Genomic DNA, 19101 nt, shown 5'->3' with positions numbered 1-19101 from the left:
TCACGTATACTCTCCTGTGTATAAAACTGTTGCAGAATAAATATGAACAAAGCGTCTAAATCGAAGATCGATGCTTACCGACGGAATTTTGACAGCGACAACCCTATCGCTACTGCATGAGTGTTTGCTGTGGACAACAACGATAGAAAAGCAAAAAATAAATTAAAAAAAGAAGGCAACGTGCGGCAGCCTTACCGTGGGAGGTTGTCTGAACGAATTTAGAAATCAGAATAAAAGGTTTCCCATCTCCAAAACGATTGAAAGCTACATTTGGTAAATAGCTAATGACACTGAATTCACGTAAATACTGGACAAAAAAGGTAATGCGGTAAATTAACAGACACCCCCGCGCGAGGTTAGATGTAAAATACACGCGTAAAATAAACACAAAAGATGTTAATCTGTGATCAAATTATTTTAATAAATATTTTAATTGCGACCAGCAACACTGCATAGAAACTGTAATGCGTCACACAAACCACGATAATGCTGTCTCTTTGAAAATATTTAGTCCTGACCGCAAGCAGTTAATTCTTTATCAGATACTATTCGAATAGTGCCGTAGAATCTATCCTTCATGGCAACAACCTCTTGCCAATACTAATGTTGTGTAGAGATAGGTCATTTACAGAACACAACATAAAATCAGAAAAAATTGCTTAGACTACAAGATAGCCAGTTTACTTTTGTCACTCAAACGTGTATTGCGCTTATATCACTATTCGTTTCAACTGATTGTCTGCGTTACCATAGCAGTGCTGCACCATATAGAACCGTAGTTACTACAGCTTTCTATTACAATGACCACTTGATTCAAAATGAGTTGTCAATTTAACGGACCCTTTTTTCTTTTAACTACACTCCTGGAAATGGAAAAAAGAACACATTGACACCGGTGTGTCAGACCCACCATACTTGCTCCGGACACTGCGAGAGGGCTGTACAAGCATTGATCACACGCACGGCACAGCGGACACACCAGGAACCGCGGTGTTGGCCGTCGAATGGCGCTAGCTGCGCAGCATTTGTGCACCGCCGCCGTCAGTGTCAGCCAGTTTGCCGTGGCATACGGAGCTCCATCGCAGTCTTTAACACTGGTAGCATGCCGCGACAGCGTGGACGTGAACCGTATGTGCAGTTGACGGACTTTGAGCGAGGGCGTATAGTGGGCATGCGGGAGGCCGGGTGGACGTACCGCCGAATTGCTCAACACGTGGGGCGTGAGGTCTCCACAGTACATCGATGTTGTCGCCAGTGGTCGGCGGAAGGTGCACGTGTCCGTCGACCTGGGACCGGACCGCAGCGACGCACGGATGCACGCCAAGACCGTAGGATCCTACGCAGTGCCGTAGGGGACCGCACCGCCACTTCCCAGCAAATTAGGGACACTGTTGCTCCTGGGGTATCGGCGAGGACCATTCGCAACCGTCTCCATGAAGCTGGGCTACGGTCCCGCACACCGTTAGGCCGTCTTCCGCTCACGCCCCAACGTGCAGCCCGCCTCCAGTTGTGTCGCGACAGGCGTGAATGGAGGGACGAATGGGGACGTGTCGTCTTCAGCGATGAGAGTCGCTTCTGCCTTGGTGCCAATGATGGTCGTATGCGTGTTTGGCGCCGTGCAGGTGAGCGCCACAATCAGGACTGCATAAGACCGAGGCACACAGGGCCAACACCCGGCATCATGGTGTGGGGAGCGATCTCCTACACAGGCCGTACACCACTGGTGATCGTCGAGGGGACACTGAATAGTGCACGGTACAACCAAACCGTCATCGAACCCATCGTTCTACCATTCCTAGACCGGCAAGGGAACTTGCTGTTCCAACAGGACAATGCACGTCCGCATGTATCCCGTGCCACCCAACGTGCTCTAGAAGGTGTAAGTCAACTACCCTGGCCAGCAAGATCTCCGGATCTGTCCCCCATTGAGCATGTCTGGGACTGGATGAAGCGTCGTCTCACGCGGTCTGCACGTCCAGCACGAACGCTGGTCCAACTGAGGCGCCAGGTGGAAATGGCATGGCAAGCCGTTCCACAGGACTACATCCAGCATCTCTACGATCGTCTCCATGGGAGAACAGCAGCCTGCATTGCTGCGAAAGGTGGATATACACTGTACTAGTGCCGACATTGTGCATGCTCTGTTGCCTGTGTCTATGTGCCTGTGGTTCTGTCAGTGTGATCATGTGATGTATCTGACCCCAGGAATGTGTCAATAAAGTTTCCCCTTCCTGGGACAATGAATTCACGGTGTTCTTATTTCAATTTGCAGGAGTGTAGTTTGGATCAATTATGGCATCTATTATGAAGAATCACCGACACGAATACATTCCCAGACCATAGCACTCCCTCACTCATTGCAGGTTGTTTGCATTGAGACGTTTCACACCGTACACACCACCCGCCTTATACCGATCGAGCATAAAACGTCTTTCGCCTAAAACAGCCGCTCAAAACAGGTCCAGTTAAGATACTGGACAGCAATTTCAAGCCTTCGTCGCCAATGAACAGCAGTCGACGTAAGCGTACGAATCTGGCACCTGCAGTAGACGCCGGAAAATACCGAATTTCGCTTGATGATTGTTGAGCAGACACTGTTGGTAACCCTTTGCTTTCGCTTGATGATTGTTGAGCAGACACTGTTGGTAACCCTTTAGTTCATCAGGGTCGTCTTTTCCCCAACTGTTGTATGCCGTTTCATTCGTACACATCTCCGCAGCTGCCTGTCACCTCTGCCATCTATGGTCCATGCTGCCCCACTGGTCATGCTGTCGGTTTTGGATAGTACAGTTTCGCCATACGCAGTACACTTTAAGCAGGGCGACACTTGAACTGTTTACAAACTGAGCCGTGCATCCACCTATGGCCGGGAAGGCAATTATCATACCCTTTTGGACGTCAGGTAAATAGTTTTGTTTCCGCATTATGACAAAGACTGCACTGTCCGCCGCGGCGGCCTGGCACAGCCTCCACTGTTAATGTTGCACCCTACCGTCAGTCAGTGATTATCTCGTGCTCATGCCGAACAAAGGCGGTGGTCACATTACTGTGACGGAATCGTGTAAGTACTAGTAAATTGGACTTAACGTAAATAGTGAAAGAGCTGTGATGCCTCAATCGTACAATATGTGGAACATCACAAGAAGTTAAGTGAGACTTTCCATGCAAGGCTGTCACTTCTTTGCACCTAAATTTAATTTGAGTGCAACATAAAAACAGACAAAATCTAATGGTACCTATTAATCTTCTCAAGCAAGTGATTTTGAGGAGACGTAACAGGAGCAATGTTTTAATGGGTTACGTTCTTTATCTTGATGAGGAGTGAAAGACTGTTAGAGAGTCATCCACTTGGAGATATTTGTGCTTTTCAGTGAAACATCAGCTACATGATCGTAAAGAGAACTGCTTCCAGCTCCTTCAATACTCTTCATTCCTTACTACAAACGGTAGAGCGGGCTGCTTGATGTCAGAACCAATGAAAAGCCCAACTTTTTCAGCCAAATGTCTGGCTAACTTTTAGTGGGGCAGAACCTTACTAGAAAGGGAAACATTCGCAAACATAATTGAGTAAAGTACTACTATTGTCAATTTAGTTGTGAGATAATAACAATCCAACAAGAACTTGGAAGACCATTGCATTTGTATAATGGAGCACGAAATTAATTGCGAGAACTTGTCCGACATGAACGTAGCGTCTATGTCACTGTTGATTCTTTCTTTTTTATTTTGTGGGACGAGCGGATTGTTCAAGAAATGACTCACTTTTCTGTCATATACATCATAGCCAATTAACGTGTGGGATGTTAGGCGGACAGATTGGATTCCAATACCAACCTTATGGGGAATGACTTCCAATTACAGCATTTAGCTTATAGCCAGGAGAGCACTTAGTATAATTCAATGAAAGTATGTAATTTTGGTAGGGTACACTCAGAACAAGGGATAAATTACTCGGGGCAATCGTACTACTGCACTTATGCCATTGTCGCTACCAGCTGGAGTGGCAAGAGTATTCTACTTTCGTCGAACGGATTACAACTGCCAGATTCTCCTAGGCCATGTGTCTCCTGTGCCAAACCCCAATTATCGTTTGATAGTTCAAGTTACTAACGATTAGAGTGACGTACATGCTGCGATGTATTGGTACTACTCATATGTAGTTCAAATAATCCATGACATCCCGAATGAGATTATCACTCTGCAGCGGAGTGTGCGCTGATATGAAACTTCCTGGCAGATTAAAACTGTGTGCCCGACCGAGACTCGAACTCGATACCTTTGCCTTTCGCGGGCAAGTGCTCTACCAACTGAGCTGCTGAAGCACGACACACGCCCGGTACTCACAGCTTTACTTCTGCCAGTAACTCGTCTCCTACCTTCCAAACTTTACAGAAGCTCTCCTGCGAAGCTAGCAGAACTAGCACTCCTGGATGAAAGGATATTGCGGAGACATGGCATAGCCACAGCCTGGGGGATGTTTCCAGAATGAGATTTTCACTCTGCAGCGGAGTTTGCGCTGATATGAAACTTCCTGGCAGATTAAAACTGTGTGCCCGGCCGAGACTCGAACTCGGGACCTTTGCCTTTCGCGGGCAAGTGCTCTAACAACTGAGCTTCCGAAGCACGACGCACGCCCGGTACTCACAGCTGTGTTGTAGTGCTAAGTGGGTGAGTTGCAGTAACAGCCATTAGACGATATAAAGATCTGTGATTACGATCATTGACTTTTACAGCACTGGTAGCAGTGGTGGAGGTCTACGGACAACCAGAAGGGACGACCACCGTCAGCATCGGGAATGAGGAACTAAGCACCGGCAATATCACGGCTGAGAATATATTTCTGGGAAGGTCGTCCTACACGGAAGATGACGATGATACCATTTGTGTCGCAGCAGACAACAAGTTCTACTTGTATGCTAATTCCCTGAAGCTGTATTCTTGCTACAACCAGCTACCGAAAGGTAAGTTAATTCAAATACTACTATTTTCTGTGCACGATTGACAAGATAGCATTAGACCGTTTTGCATCTTATTTTGCCAACGGTTCTTCCGTGAATGTGAAAACATGAATGAAACCAAATCATCAAGGATCAGGGACGCCCATACCGAAATTACGAAATTACAACTCTTCATGATTCTCCACCAAAACCATTCAGAGGAATTTGCTGCTCATATTTAGTCCACCTTTTACACTAACTTTCTTTCCCCGCAAAACTACTGCATGTTTTTAACTTCTACACACCTTTGAATTTTTTTACGAGGATTATGTCGTGTAACGCGAAGTCAAGTTCGAAATGGGCTATAGTTTCAGCATTTTACGAAAAGACATTTTAACAGGAGACGGAAGTTGCCATCTCTACCGCGGTCCATAGCGTGTGCTCAATTTTCACAGTCAATGTGTTGGCAGCTTTGTACACAAACCTACGCTAAGTTAAACACTGTAAATCGATAGGTAACGTACACTTTTCGTCGTACCCTGTAGAAGGCCGAAAAGTGGATTAGTGCGTATAAACAATACCCGTCATACGTTTAGGAACATGTAGAAATAGGCTTCGAAGTTTAAAATTTAGCGACGCGTTGATGTAGAGACGAAGGATTAGGTGAACATGGGCAGTGATAAGTGAACGTTCTGGACTACATCTAATCGGAAACATCATGCTAGCATTAAATTATGGCACACACTCATTCACTAAGTTAACATGTACAACGTAATATCAGAACGAACTATATGCTACTTATAGACGATGACACACTGCGCTAGTACAACCATTGCTGAAAATGTCCGAAATTTGAGGCATTTATAAATAGCAGCATGCCTCATATTTTAATTAGGAGTCAATGAACAGTGAAAAAAGAACCTGGTAAAAGCACTTTACTTAGGCCAGACCAAAGTATCTAGAAAAAAGGATAGCGAAGTGGCGTTGTGGTAGTACTACTTAAGATTTCAACTGAATTAGAAATTGTGCCTGCATGTGTTTTGGTTACCACGAGAGTAGCTGTTACATGAAAGGTAAATAATGAATCTGTAGATGGACATGTCTACAAAACAAGAGGTAAAATCTACATGTGTAGTAAGTTTGTTACTACACAAACACGACATTATTTAGTTTGTCTTTTCGTGGCCACTGTTGTAAGCAGGCTGATACATTGCAGTCATCAAGAACAGTGGTTAAGGAAAACGCATCTTCGGTCGAAGTTTTCAGGACAGCTGTGCTTGTACTGTGAAATTGCTCATCGTGTCCTAGCAAAATATCACAATTAAAACTCATGATGAGCCGACCGAAATGCCCCAGTCGCAGGTGCAATAATATTGCGGACGATTATTATACAGAAAGTTGCCTCTCATCTCGCACAAAGCAGAAGCCCATAACTTCACAGGGATCGTGCAGAGTATCATAGGCGCAATTTCAAGAGAATAATTCTTCAAACTCTAACAAAATGTGAATCTTCTAGAGTTGGGGAACATGAAAGGTCTCACTACTACAAACTTTTGGTCTGTCTCAAAACAATTAACATTTTGGTGATCTTGCGCTCTCCACACTTGGCATTCTGTGTGATGGATAAGGGTACAGAATTCATTCAGAGTTTCTGCAGGGTAATTTCGTCGTTTAGCATCCGAAGTTCTGACTTTGCCGATAGCTTCTGACAACACGGTGTAACTGTAAGTTCTTCGTGATTGCGTTTATCTGTTGCCTGTTCAACTCTAATAATTCAGTTTATGTCAGCGAAGAGCGTCTTTGTGTGTCTTCTGATGTTCGTGACTGTTAAGTATCACTAAGGCTAAGTCCCATCACAAATCAGCAACATCTATCCCGTTATCTGTCTAAACGGGAAAGATGATTTTACTTCTGTCCGACTTCTGACTAATACTTCCAACCGTAAAACTTTTAATCTTCAGATCTGTTTTAGAACAATCTAGTAACGCTTAAGATGCGTACTACTATTGCAAGAGTACTAGAGAGAACTGAATCTAACATTTCCATTGCCGAGTTACATTGTAGTCACAGAGAACTTAGAGCTTGATGCGGCTCCATCCCTTTTCTAGGATAAATGTTATCTTTGGTGAATTTATGGTCTGGGATTTAACCTTCGTAAATAATAGTGTCTTCAATTGCTTCCTTACGGTTTCTGTTTAGTATCATATGATATTCTTTCATTCACTTCTTTCTTTATGAGAAGCATTAATATTTACATAAAATTGTTGTTTATCAAACTGCGTAGAGAGTAAATAATGTTGTCAGTAGCTGTCATCACGGTCAAGATAACTGACTTTTCTATTCCTTTTTGCAACAAAACGGTGTTCGTTATGGGTTCTACAATCGGGTTGTTACAAGTGGTTGGGCGAACGTTCGGACGGCGGAATACCGTTGCTGACGTGTACACGAAGGACAGAGTAAACGCATTTCTTCTAGTCACGTTGGATTGTTCCAGGGTTAAGATGGTCTCGTGAGGCGCAGCTTTCCAATGAGATAGCTCACGTGCGACAATGCTTTACGGTTACTGGGGAACGGCAGTTCTGACCATTTCGAAATCACAAACTCAGGGGTCGCCAGATCAGTTCACAGCAAAGTAAACCGAGATCCCTAAGGTTCTCGTCATTTGCCTCGTCACAGGATACATGTGTTGCTTACTGAATGCTTCGCATGCCAGGAGCATTACCCACCTAGAGGAATGTGGTTCTAGTGACATCCTTAAACTTTCGAAATACGCTAGTAAGTCAGGTTTATTCGCGTCGTCAATCTTCCAACTGTCTGCTATAGTACCAGTAGGGATAGGAACCCTGTAACATAGCACACTGTGTGACCCCACATTATCTCTCATACACGATCATAACATAATCTTGTCACAATGCTGAGAGTGAAATTCGCACTATGTAAAAAAGGTGAAGGCTTAGCGTTGTCTTATCACTAGTAAAATTAAACTGCTATGTTATTTTTGTACTTCCTATCTTTAGTAAAGCGCATTTCTCTTCGTTGCAGTTTACGTGGTGAAACCAAAGAGTCAGTGTAAACCATACCTGTCAGATTGTCCCAGGAACTAGGAGTATTGCCAGTCCGTTGCCTCAGCTTGAATCGTCTGCGAAGGAGTGGAGACTAAATGGCTGACCTGCTGACTGAAGACATCTGCTGTTTCCAGAGGAGCAAAGAAACTGCCAGAGTGTCAGACCTTGACACATTTATTTAAACATAAACAATGGAATCTACACATCCTATTCTGTGTCAGTTTCTGATTATTTCACGACATGCAGTAAATTTCATTTCTGTAAAGATCAGTATTAAAAACATTGCATTTGTATTCTTTTTATCTTTCTGTTGTTTCTGTAATAGTTGTATGCTGACGCAATAAAAGTGTAGTTTCATGACGTCAACTCCTATACTTAACCAGCAAAAGATATTTCTCTACCTACAGGTTCACGTAAATACTGACGAACAAAAAATGGTTCAATTGGCTCTGAGCACTATGGGACTTAACTTCTAAGGTCATCAGACCCCTAGAACGTAGAACCACTGAAACCAAACTAACCTAAAGACATCACACTCATCCATGCCCGAGGAAGGATTCGAACCTGCGACCGTAGCGGTCACGTGGTTCCAGACTGTAGCGCCTTTAACCGCTTGGCCACACCGGCCGGCTACTGACAGATAAATGCTTATTATTAATATCACCAAATGCATTTCATCCATTATTCACGCTGACCTCCTATAATCCCAATATCCAGTTCCAATCGTAACACACTGACTGCCACGTGGACACCGGCGGCCACAGCAAGGACTCACGACTGACGCCACGGCTGGTCCTTACCTGGCCTGAGAAATACGTGAACCATTTGTAATTCAGAGGAAATGATGGCATATCTCACGGTTCTATATGGATTTATTGCAAGTTATTATGCAAAGTAAACTTTGAAATATTACTCTAAGATGCGGGTTCACATTATCGAAGTAGTAAAACTGACCTTTACCGTCTCAATTAGTAGATCTTCTCAATTGAAGGGTAAGTAGAAGTGCTTACTGTAAAGTAATGTCTCTTAATTTTTATATGTCAAAATTTACAAAGCTTTTTGAATAAAATAAACTTTATTAACATTCTGCACCCTTATTCTTCGTGTCACGATGTTCATCCAAACGAGAGCACAGTTTCTGATAACCTCACTGTAGAATGTTTGACTTAGTTGAAGGGGCCAACACAATACTTCTACTTGCACCGCTTCATCACTATCAAAGTGAAACCCACTAAAAGTTTCCTTCGTGTTTTGGAACGAGATGACGGGCGGATGGGACGTAGTCGGGGTGTATGGAAGATGCTCTGTGGCCTCGTGTACAAGGTGTCGGGTTGTTGCGCATGTCGCAGCGCTTGTGCATGCTGCGTCGTTGTCATGATGAAGGAAAGGTAGCTCCATCTGTGCAAGAACTCTTCGATTCGTCTTTTCGGTTTCTTGAAGGAATACAACAAGGAGTATCTCGAGCTCTGTCACGGTTGCGTCACACATCGCCTTGTCACACGCTACAGTACGTAGCCCTCGATAGGCAGAGGGTTGCAAATGCGTTATGGAATCGAGTAATATGCACGACGCGTAATAGGGCAACCTGCATTGTTAACACAATGAAAAATTAGGAGACATACATGCCGCCTTATCAAGTGCAAAGCCATTTTGCACAATAACTATTAATTCAATTGGATGACATGATTTCCCTATTAATATACTCTGACTTTTGAATTTTAATTAGTAACGTCTTTTATTGAAAGAAAAAATACTTTCAATTTTAACCTCCCTAGTACCAGAGAAGTCAACTGTAAAAAAGAGTCCTTTGTTTTACTGACTGTTAGTTTTAAACCATATGACTTTCTCCGCCAAAGAAAGTTTTATCTAGACATGATCAGTTCAGTTTTATATTTACAGAACATCGAAATTTATGTGTAGCTTTTCACTAACGGACGCTGGGGTCAATACGAGCGCTGTATGAATTTCCTATCTTCATTTGAATGCAGCATTTCTGCAATTATAATGATGCCTTATGCTAGAACAGTTTTTAATTTATGTTTCCGTGTTTGTTCATTAAAACATTGTAAATTACTTGCGGCTTCATGACCTCAAGGGTACTCAGTGAAACAAAGAATTTTGGTAATAGATATGTCAATTTAATAAGCCAAAGAAAGAAGCAAAAACAATATAATGGAATTAAAACTTATTATATTTTAGTTTTATAGTCTTATAACCAGCGAGTGGAAGCGAAGAACGACAGAGAGATGAAATTATGCATTCACAGCATTAACGGAATCGTATGCGATCGCTAACAGTGGTAAACAATATCCTGAATCCCGTATTAACGTATTAACAGAAATTGTTTACCAGGTAAGTAAAGCTATCGCCATTGTGGTTGTACTTTCTGAATAAAAGGTAATGTTTTTCTTTTTGTGTTTGTCTTTCACATTGCCAAATTATATTTTATATTTTATTTCAGAGGGAATTGTGATTATCTTTCACTGATATAGGAATGAGAGGATAAGATTATCGTTAAATTCTTTATGCGTACATCAACACTGAGTACTACCGTAATTTAAAGTATTATGACATGAAATAGTAAACATTGTTCCTTTCACAGAGTCGTATTTGGAGGACGAATATATTACACAATTTGCAACATCGTCGATGTTGATCTTGCTACTCATCTGTTTGTATTTGAGATTGTGCCATGGATTAATTTCTTCTTTTGCTGCTCCCTTCGGTGTAGTTCCACGGGAAAGCAGACAAATTTCGTCCTATCTCACGAGACGATTAAGCGGTTACATTACTGTTATTCACACATATGAAAGTTCAATGATCTATTAGTAACCACGGTCTTACATTCCAATATTGATTACCGAAAACTGCTTTTTTTTTGTAGTCGATTAAAGTCTGGTACAACCCGTTCAATTACTCTTTGAGTAGAGAAACATGAATTTACGAGTATGAGAATTTATGGTAATACCAGAAGTCTTGTGTTTAAATCTCTTTTTTGGAATGCATCCAGCTTTGGTGACACGCTCAGCTGTCGTCAGATCCCTATGTACATCAGTTATTATGTACATCAGTTATTCAAGGAAAAAAGCATAATACCAAATAAATTATACAAAATAGTGTTATATCCACATGCAGAAAGATAAATCGAGACGGGTAAGAAAATTATTGTCAGTTCGATTAAGGAAACCATAAATTAATCATAATCAGCACTAAAATTAAATGTAAATCCCAAATTGCCACAAAACACGTAATTTGTTTGTTAGAAGTAGCCAACAGTATACACTATGAAAAAAATTGCCGCACGTCACGGTAGGCATTTGATTGCTCAGCCCAGTTCAAGACAAAAGTGTATATACCTAACCTTAGTCCGACTCACTGGTTAACAGAAATTAAGTTCAGAAAATGAGGCTCTGATAATGCTGTTACTGCATGCAGCGGGGCTAAGAACAAGTAGCACTAATTCTGGGCTGAGGTGGAGCTCTCCCGTTAGCTCAGTGAGACGAGAAAATGCCGTGGGAATCGGAGACTCAGACTCAATGATGTTCAAGTTGAGTTTACGCCAAACATTCTTTTTCAGTTAAAGCATCAAACAGTATCCAGTTGACACCTCCTATTGTGGTATGTTGTGTTTTTCTTTTTAACATAAAGACGTAACACATACTTCTTACATACAAAACGTATGCTTTGCTTTGTCTATGATACAATTAAAAACGGTTGAAAATGGTAGTGCACACAATAAAATCGAGGGTATCCAATGAGGTAAAGAAACGCAGTACGTAGAGGACACTAAATTGCACATTATGTTACATATTATATTTCCATTCTAGACATCCATCGTCCAGGCTTATCTTTACAGTGCTGGCACGTAGACACAAGAACAAATTTCACTTTAGGAAAGTTGTTCAACTACCTTGCATTTGCAAAGACAACGCAACTAGCTGGATCATATATTGCTGGACCATACAAAACACGTCTGCATCAACTTTTGTTAACTTTCCCTTCCCGCTCCCCTCACACAGACATACACACGAAATTAGACTCTAGTGGATTAATGTCCGGGTATTGTGGAGTCCAGGACATCGAAAATCCATGATCGATTCTCTTCCCTGGAAATGCTTCTATTCTAAAGTGTGGCAGTGTACCATCGTTCCGAAACCTAAGGTGTAACTGAACACAGAGAGAAACTTTTGGAACGCATCATGGAATGCATTGCAAAGGAACTAACGATGCAAGGGCACATGCAAATTCTCCAGTAATAGGTAAGGGATCAAAAGCACTTCTGTCACGATTCTAGCCTGTAGATTTGTGTTGCTGCGCCACAAAAACAAGCCACGTGCAGGTGTGTTTTTTTGAGACTTCTTCTAAATTTCGTGCAGCTGTGGCTGGAAGACGGTAGTTAAGATACCGACTGTCACATCAGATCGCTTTCTCGGGTAACGTTGATATTTAGCAAATAATTCTGGGGCGCAGGTTTATGACACTGCACATAGGAGTGAAGGCAAGGCACGATGGGCGCTGTACACAAGTGTGTTGAACTCAGGGCAGCACAGAGAACTGACGTGCTGTGAAGAACCGATACATTGCAGATAGAAGTGCACCTATTGAACTGTGTGTAGTGACCGACGGGGGCTGAGTGGACCTGACGTTGTAACTATAGAGAAAATACGTCATGGGTGTAGCCTGGAGGCTCAAATGCAGAGTAGTCTTGTCGCCACTGTGTCCATGTTTAGAATCCGAGTGAGTAACGATTGTTTACGTTGTACACCAACCTCGACGAGATTCTGGTGATGAATTTGGTGGCCAACCGGCTTGCTGAAACTACTACCAACCTCCGCTGCAAGGACGCGCTATAGCTATGGCGGGGCGGGCCGCACCTTGGAGCTACACCGGCGCGAGAAGCGAGAGGACCGCTAGCCTCCGCTCTGTTGGTGACATCGTCCGGCGGACTGCAAGCTGCCATTGGCTGGGGCGGGTCAGAGGAGCCAACTAGCGACCTCCCGGGTGAAGAGCAGTCTGCGGTCACTCACGAATATGCCCTGGCTGCTAAGTCTTACTGTAACTATGGTGGCCAGATATTTTCCCTTTGGCGCTGTACGTGGGACCCACTAGTAGCGTTTGAGGGAGCAGCCAGACACGTCCCAAGCTACCTATGCAGCCAAAATACTTGGCGACCCCTTAGGCGTGAGGTGAGTGGGTGCGCTATGTCTGCAACAGCAGGTTGGCGGACGCCGATGCAGCAGGTTTCACCATTGGTATTGATGCTGATCCACTCATGAACGCCATGTGGCGTCATCAATGGGATCAGTGGAAGCCCCGCTGTTTAACTTGGATGCAGTAAAGTCAACGAAACAACTTCTAGTTCTTTCTGCATGCTTACACGTAAGTCACCCCCTTTCTAACCGACCACACTTATCAGCGGTCATTTCTTGTATGCGAAGGTTACCCATTTCCCAAAAGGCTGTGCTTGAAGTGACGAAAACAGTTCCCATCATGATGACATCATCTGTGGTAATGTGTACCATATCTACGAGCCACAGCAGGCCATTCATCGGAAACACTCAGCATCAAAAACGTGTTAAGATATTTATCTTTTTTGCATTTCCTCAGGAAGCTTGAGAGACTGCAGGGCATACTCACTTCTGATTCGGTGTTATGCCTCTTCGTGTTCATAGGGAATATGATATTCAGTGTGATTTGACTCCATACGTTATGAAATGGAGGGCAGTAGTTAATAGTCGTGTTTGCGTGCTCTGGGGAAGGTAATATGGTAAGCTTTACATGCGTTCAAATGAACAGGGTGCCGACTTAAACGACTGCAGTGGAAGCAAGACGTTGGTGGGCCGACAAAGCGCGTTTTTCTGGGGAATGGTGAGGAGACACTTCCAGACGGCTGCGTGCCATGGTCACATTGTGCAAAACACATTAAGTTGGTGCCAGATGGGAGGCTGGCGTCCAGGTATATGGGGGAGCGCCGAGGAGTCGTCGACAGCGCTTTGTAGCCTGGGAATAAAGCAGAGAATGGGCTTCTGTTAGTGACCAAGCCGCCAAAATAAATGTAAACGTTCTGTGAATTTCCGTGGGACACGGAAACTGGCGTCCAGATGTCCAGACTCTGTTTCAAAACATGTTTGTGAAAGCATGAGGCTGTTGGCGAGTTTATGGCTATTCTTTAGAAAATTTTAAATGGACGCAACAGGGATGTTGACAAACAGTTTATGGATGGCTGTGCTTCCACTCTGTATTTTGTTAGCGAGTGACATGGCAAACATGTGGGAAAGAGGCTGCGGAGCTGAATCTTTTTTCTGTTTTCTGCCAATTAACTTTAAGGTCTCTGATTGTCATGATTGGCTTGTACGAAAGTGGGGGAAGTCAACAATGAGAAATGTGCTTTTCGAACCGAGCTGAGCAGGAAGCGCAGAGAAAGGAAGACGAATCACTCTTGTACAAGTATCTTGTACTGGGGCTTCGGTAGTAAAGAAGTGCAGGTCTCTACCTAAATAGTGAGACTTGCGTCCATTGCTAGTGTTCAACTTAGAGCCTGTGCCCGTCACCTTCTGAACCGTCAGAGGTACTGCTTATATCATCATGGTCACAACGAGTGATGCGTGCGTGTGCTTATTTGTCTTGAGTCGGCTGTCTAAACGTTTGACATATTGCAACACACACAGTTGTGGCACGGAGTCGAATTGGTTTGGCAGACCAGCAAATGGGTCCACCTGCACATTGGAATCCATCTGGATTTCCGTGTCTCTGAATTAACTGAACTCGAGGCCGTGTACTTGCATTTTTCGGGAAGGTGCATTTAATAACAGATTGCCGCCATCCATGACTTCAGTCGGCGAACGCATCGTGGTGTGGCGCTTTCAACAGCAGGAGGATAGAGTATTCACTGCTGCGACATAGGGCTATAACATATATTTTTCAGCACACTTTTCTTTCAAAACATATCTTTCTTTTTTTTTTTGTATGTTAGAATATAGATACTTGGTTTTGGCATAGTTTGGTGCCATAACCTGGATTCACGTGTATGAAGTCAGACAGAGCGATTAGTGTTCTAGTTAGTGTCAAGCGTTGATCCCAGCAAATCACCTGTCCACCATAGATCCAATGTTAGTAAGGCGTTTGTTAAATAAAAGTGTTTGTGAAATGTTTCTTTAATAATTTTGTTGTCTTGCCATGTTTAAGATAAATAAATAGAATGTCAATTAGAGTACAACTTCTCCCTGAGTTCTAATTAACAGTTCCTTCCCATTCTGTTATTGCAGTCTAGATCTGGAACATAAGGAGTACCTTTTCACTTGGTGCCCGCTGCATGGACATTTTACTTCATTAACGATAATCTTCTTTCGAGCTGCCCTAAATAAACTTGACAGGAGCAGTCATGGTTGTCCACTATGCAGTCACTAGACACATACACGCAGTTTAATGGATCCCACTGTAATGCCATAGGCCACTATCATTTTATAGTCCATAGTCCTGTGTTGAAATGATGCCCAACTTACGAACGATGAGAACTAGGGAACGGGAATCCAAGAAATGAAAAAGAAACCTGACAAGGATTTGAACAACTGCTCTGTGGGGGTGCAGGTTTGTTGTTTCATCGGACCACTCAATGACCTGCAAGGCCTGGCACGGTTATTTGGGATGACACACAGTCCTGTTTATACTCCGATGCCCTACACGATATGACAGTGTTGACAGCTCCTCGTTTTCACCAACTATGAGTTTTCTAAACGCACTCAATCTTATTATGAGAGATAAATTTTTGATTGGAATCTGGTTAAAAATTCGCATGCTGGCATTTATTCGTCACCCCGTATATTGTTTAAGAAAGTTAGCTAACAAGATTATGTAATAACAATTAGTGAAATTACAAACGGCTACAAAACAAAAGTGTTGCTCAGTGGATGTTGTTGTTGTTGATGTGTATGTTACGGTTTGAAGGAGCCCTCCGAGCCTCTTTATGTCTCAGAATCTGTCGTTTCAACTCATCCCTTTATCGCTGAAAGTCCACAAAGGTAACACACACACCGTCAGCAGTAGTGCCAACACAAAGATGGCCGTCGTCATGTGACCGAACCCGCCGATTCCGCGTGTGACCGATTCTTAGTATTAAATAATTCTCGTACGAAATCGAGCAAAATCGTATTGTCTTTACAAAACGTAGCTGAAAAAAAAACTCTCCTTACATATTTCTTTCTACTATTTCTGTTCAAATAAATACATTTTCAGTGTACATAATAACCTTAGCTGTTTGCTGAGAAGGAGATTTTCACTCTGCAGCGAAGTGTGCGCTGATATGAAACTTACTGGCAGATTAAAACTGTGTGCCGGACCGAGACTCGAACTCGGGACCTATGCTTATCACGGGCAGGTGGTGCAAGCTGTTTGCTGCTGAGAGAAAGTCCCACGCCAGCTGTCCAGACTAGAGTGAACGCCCTTCGATAGCGGGGCAAAAAATTTTAACAGTGTCTCTGTGGTAGCTTTCCGCTGCTTTTCTCCATCTTTACACGCCGAATTCCATCATAAAATTCCGAACTGATGCATTCTGGAGACGTTTTTGGGGCTTAAAGGCCGCTGCCGTCCGAATGTTTGATAGCACTTTTTTCACAACTTTAGCACCAAAACCCCCCCCCCCCCCCCACTCCCCCCATGAACCATGGACCTTGCCGTTGGTGGGGAGGCTTGCGTGCCTCAACGATACAGATAGCCGTACCGTAGGTGCAACCACAACGGAGGGGAGAGACCAGACAAACGTGTGATTCCTGAAGACGGGCAGCGGTCTTTTCAGTAGTTGCAGGGGCAACAGTCTGGATGATTGACTGATCTGGCCTTGTAACACTAACCAAAATGGCCTTGCTGTTCTGTTACTGCGAACGGCTGAAAGCAGGGGGCAACTACAGCCGTAATTTTTCCCGAGGGCATGCAGCTTTACTGTATGATTAAATGATGATGGCGTCCTCTTGGGTAAAATATTCCGGAAGTAAAATAGTCTCCCATTCGGATCTCCGGGCGGGGACTACTCAAGAGGACGTTGTTATCAGGAGAAAGAAAACTGGCGTTCTACGGATCGGAGCGTGGAATGTAAGATCCCTTAATCAGGCAGGTAGGTTAGAAAATTTAAAAAGAGAAATGGATAGGTTAAAGTTAGATATTGTGCGAATTAGTGAAGTTCGGTGGCAGGAGGAACAAGACTTTTGGTCAGGTGAATACAGGGCTATAAATACAAAATCAAATAGGGGTAATGCAGGAGTCGGTTTAATAACGAAAAAAAAATAGAGTACGGGTAAGCTACTACAAACAGTATAGTGAACGCATTATTGTGGCCAAAATAGACACGAACCCCACGCTTACTACTGTAGTACAAGTTTATATGCCAACTAGCTCCGCAGATGACGAAGCAATTGATGAAATGTATGATGAGATAAAAGAAATTATTCAGGTAGTGAAGGGAGACGAAAATTTAATAGTCATGGGTGACTGGAATTCGGGAGTAGGAAAAGGGAGAGAAGAAAACGTAGTACGTGAATATGGATTGGGGCTAAGGAATGAAAGAGGAAGCCGCCTGGTAGAATTTTGCGCAGAACATAACTTAATCATAGCTAACTCGTGGTTTAAGAATCATGGAAGAAGGTTGTATACATGGAAGAACCCTGGAGATGCTAAAAGGTATCAGATAGATTATATAATGGTTAGACGGAGATTTAGGAACCAGGTTTTAAATTGAAAGACATTTCCAGGGGCAGATGTGGACTCTGACCACAACCTATTGGTTATGAACCGTAGATTAAAACTGAAGAAACTGCAAAAAGGTGGGAATTTAGAGAGATGAGACCTAGATAACCTGAAAGAGAAAGAGGTTGTACAGAGTTTCAGGGAGAGCATAAGAGAACAATTGACAGGAATGGGGGAAGGAAATACAGTAGAACAAGAATGGGTAGCTATGAGGGATGATATAGCGAAGGCAGCAGAGGATCAAATAGGTAAAAAGACGAGGGCTAGTAGAAACCCTTGGGTAACAGAAGAAATATTTAATTTAATTTATGAAAGGAGAAAATATAAAAATGCAGTAAATGAAGCAGGCAAAAAGGAATACAAACGTCTCAAAAATGAGATCGACAGGAAGTTCAAAATGGCTAAGCAGGGATGGCTAGAGGACAAATGTAAGGATGTAGAGGCTTATCTCACTAGGGGTAAGTTAGATACAGCCTAAAGGAAAATTAAAGAGACCTTTGGAGATAAGAGAACGACTGGTATGAATATCAAGAGCTCAGATGGAAAACCAGTTCTAAGCAAAGAGTGGAAAGCAGAAAGGGGGAAGGAGTATATAGAGGGTCTTTACAAGGGCGATGTACTTGAGGACAATATTGTGGAAATGGAAGAGGATGTAGATGAAGATGAAATGGGAGATACGATACTGCGTGAAGAGTTTGACAGAGCACTGAAAGACCTGAGTCGAAACAAGGCCCCGGGAGTAGACAACATTCCATTAGAACTATTGACGGCCTTGGGAGAGCCAGTCCTGACAAAACTCTACCATCTGGTGAGGAAGATGTACGAGACAGGCGAAATACCCACAGACTTCATGAAGAATATAATAATTCCAATCCCAAAGAAAGCGGGTGTTGACAGATGTGAAAATTACCGAACTATCAATTTAATAAGTCACGGCTGTAAAATACTAACGCGAATACTTTACAGACGAATGGAAAAACTGATTGAAGTCGACCTCAGGGAAGATCAGTTTGGAATCCATAGAAATGTTGGAACACGTGAGGCAATACTGACCCTACGACTCATCTTAGAAAATAGATTAAGGAAAGGCAAACCTACATTTGTAGCATTTGTAGACTTAGAGAAAGCTTTTGACAATGTTGATTGGAATTCTCTCTTTCAAATTCTGAAGGTGGAAGGGGTGAAATACAGGGAGCGAAAGGCTATTTACAATTTATACAGAAAGCAGATGCCTGTTATGGGAGTCGAGGGATATGAAAGGGAAGCAGTGGTTGGGAAGGGAGCGAGACAGGGTTGTAGCCTATCCCCGATGTTATTCAATCTGTATATTGAGCAAGCAATACAGGAAACAAAAGAAAAGTTTG

At 43.1% G+C, this 19101-nt stretch overlaps 1 protein-coding gene across 3 annotated transcripts in view; it reads left to right on the top strand.

The window, feature by feature from the left end:
- LOC126457693 (uncharacterized) overlaps nt 1-19101 on the top strand; it is a 294532-nt gene that overhangs the window by 176569 nt on the left and 98862 nt on the right. Inside the window, exons 2-3 of one of the 3 annotated variants that reach the window (XM_050094218.1) lie at nt 4734-4961; nt 7980-8363. In XM_050094218.1, the coding sequence (XP_049950175.1) occupies nt 4734-4961; nt 7980-8041 (290 nt within the window). In that variant the 3' untranslated portion in view covers nt 8042-8363. The remainder of the gene's footprint in view (nt 1-4733; nt 4962-7979; nt 8364-19101) is intronic. The other 2 variants (XM_050094220.1, XM_050094221.1) reach the window with 2 other exon arrangements.

This window comes from Schistocerca serialis, chromosome 2 (genome assembly GCF_023864345.2).
Source record: "Schistocerca serialis cubense isolate TAMUIC-IGC-003099 chromosome 2, iqSchSeri2.2, whole genome shotgun sequence".
In the NCBI taxonomy this organism is placed as follows: domain Eukaryota; kingdom Metazoa; phylum Arthropoda; class Insecta; order Orthoptera; family Acrididae; genus Schistocerca; species Schistocerca serialis.
The sequence above is the reverse complement of the archived record's forward strand: the minus strand, read 5'-3'. Positions and strand labels throughout refer to the sequence as shown.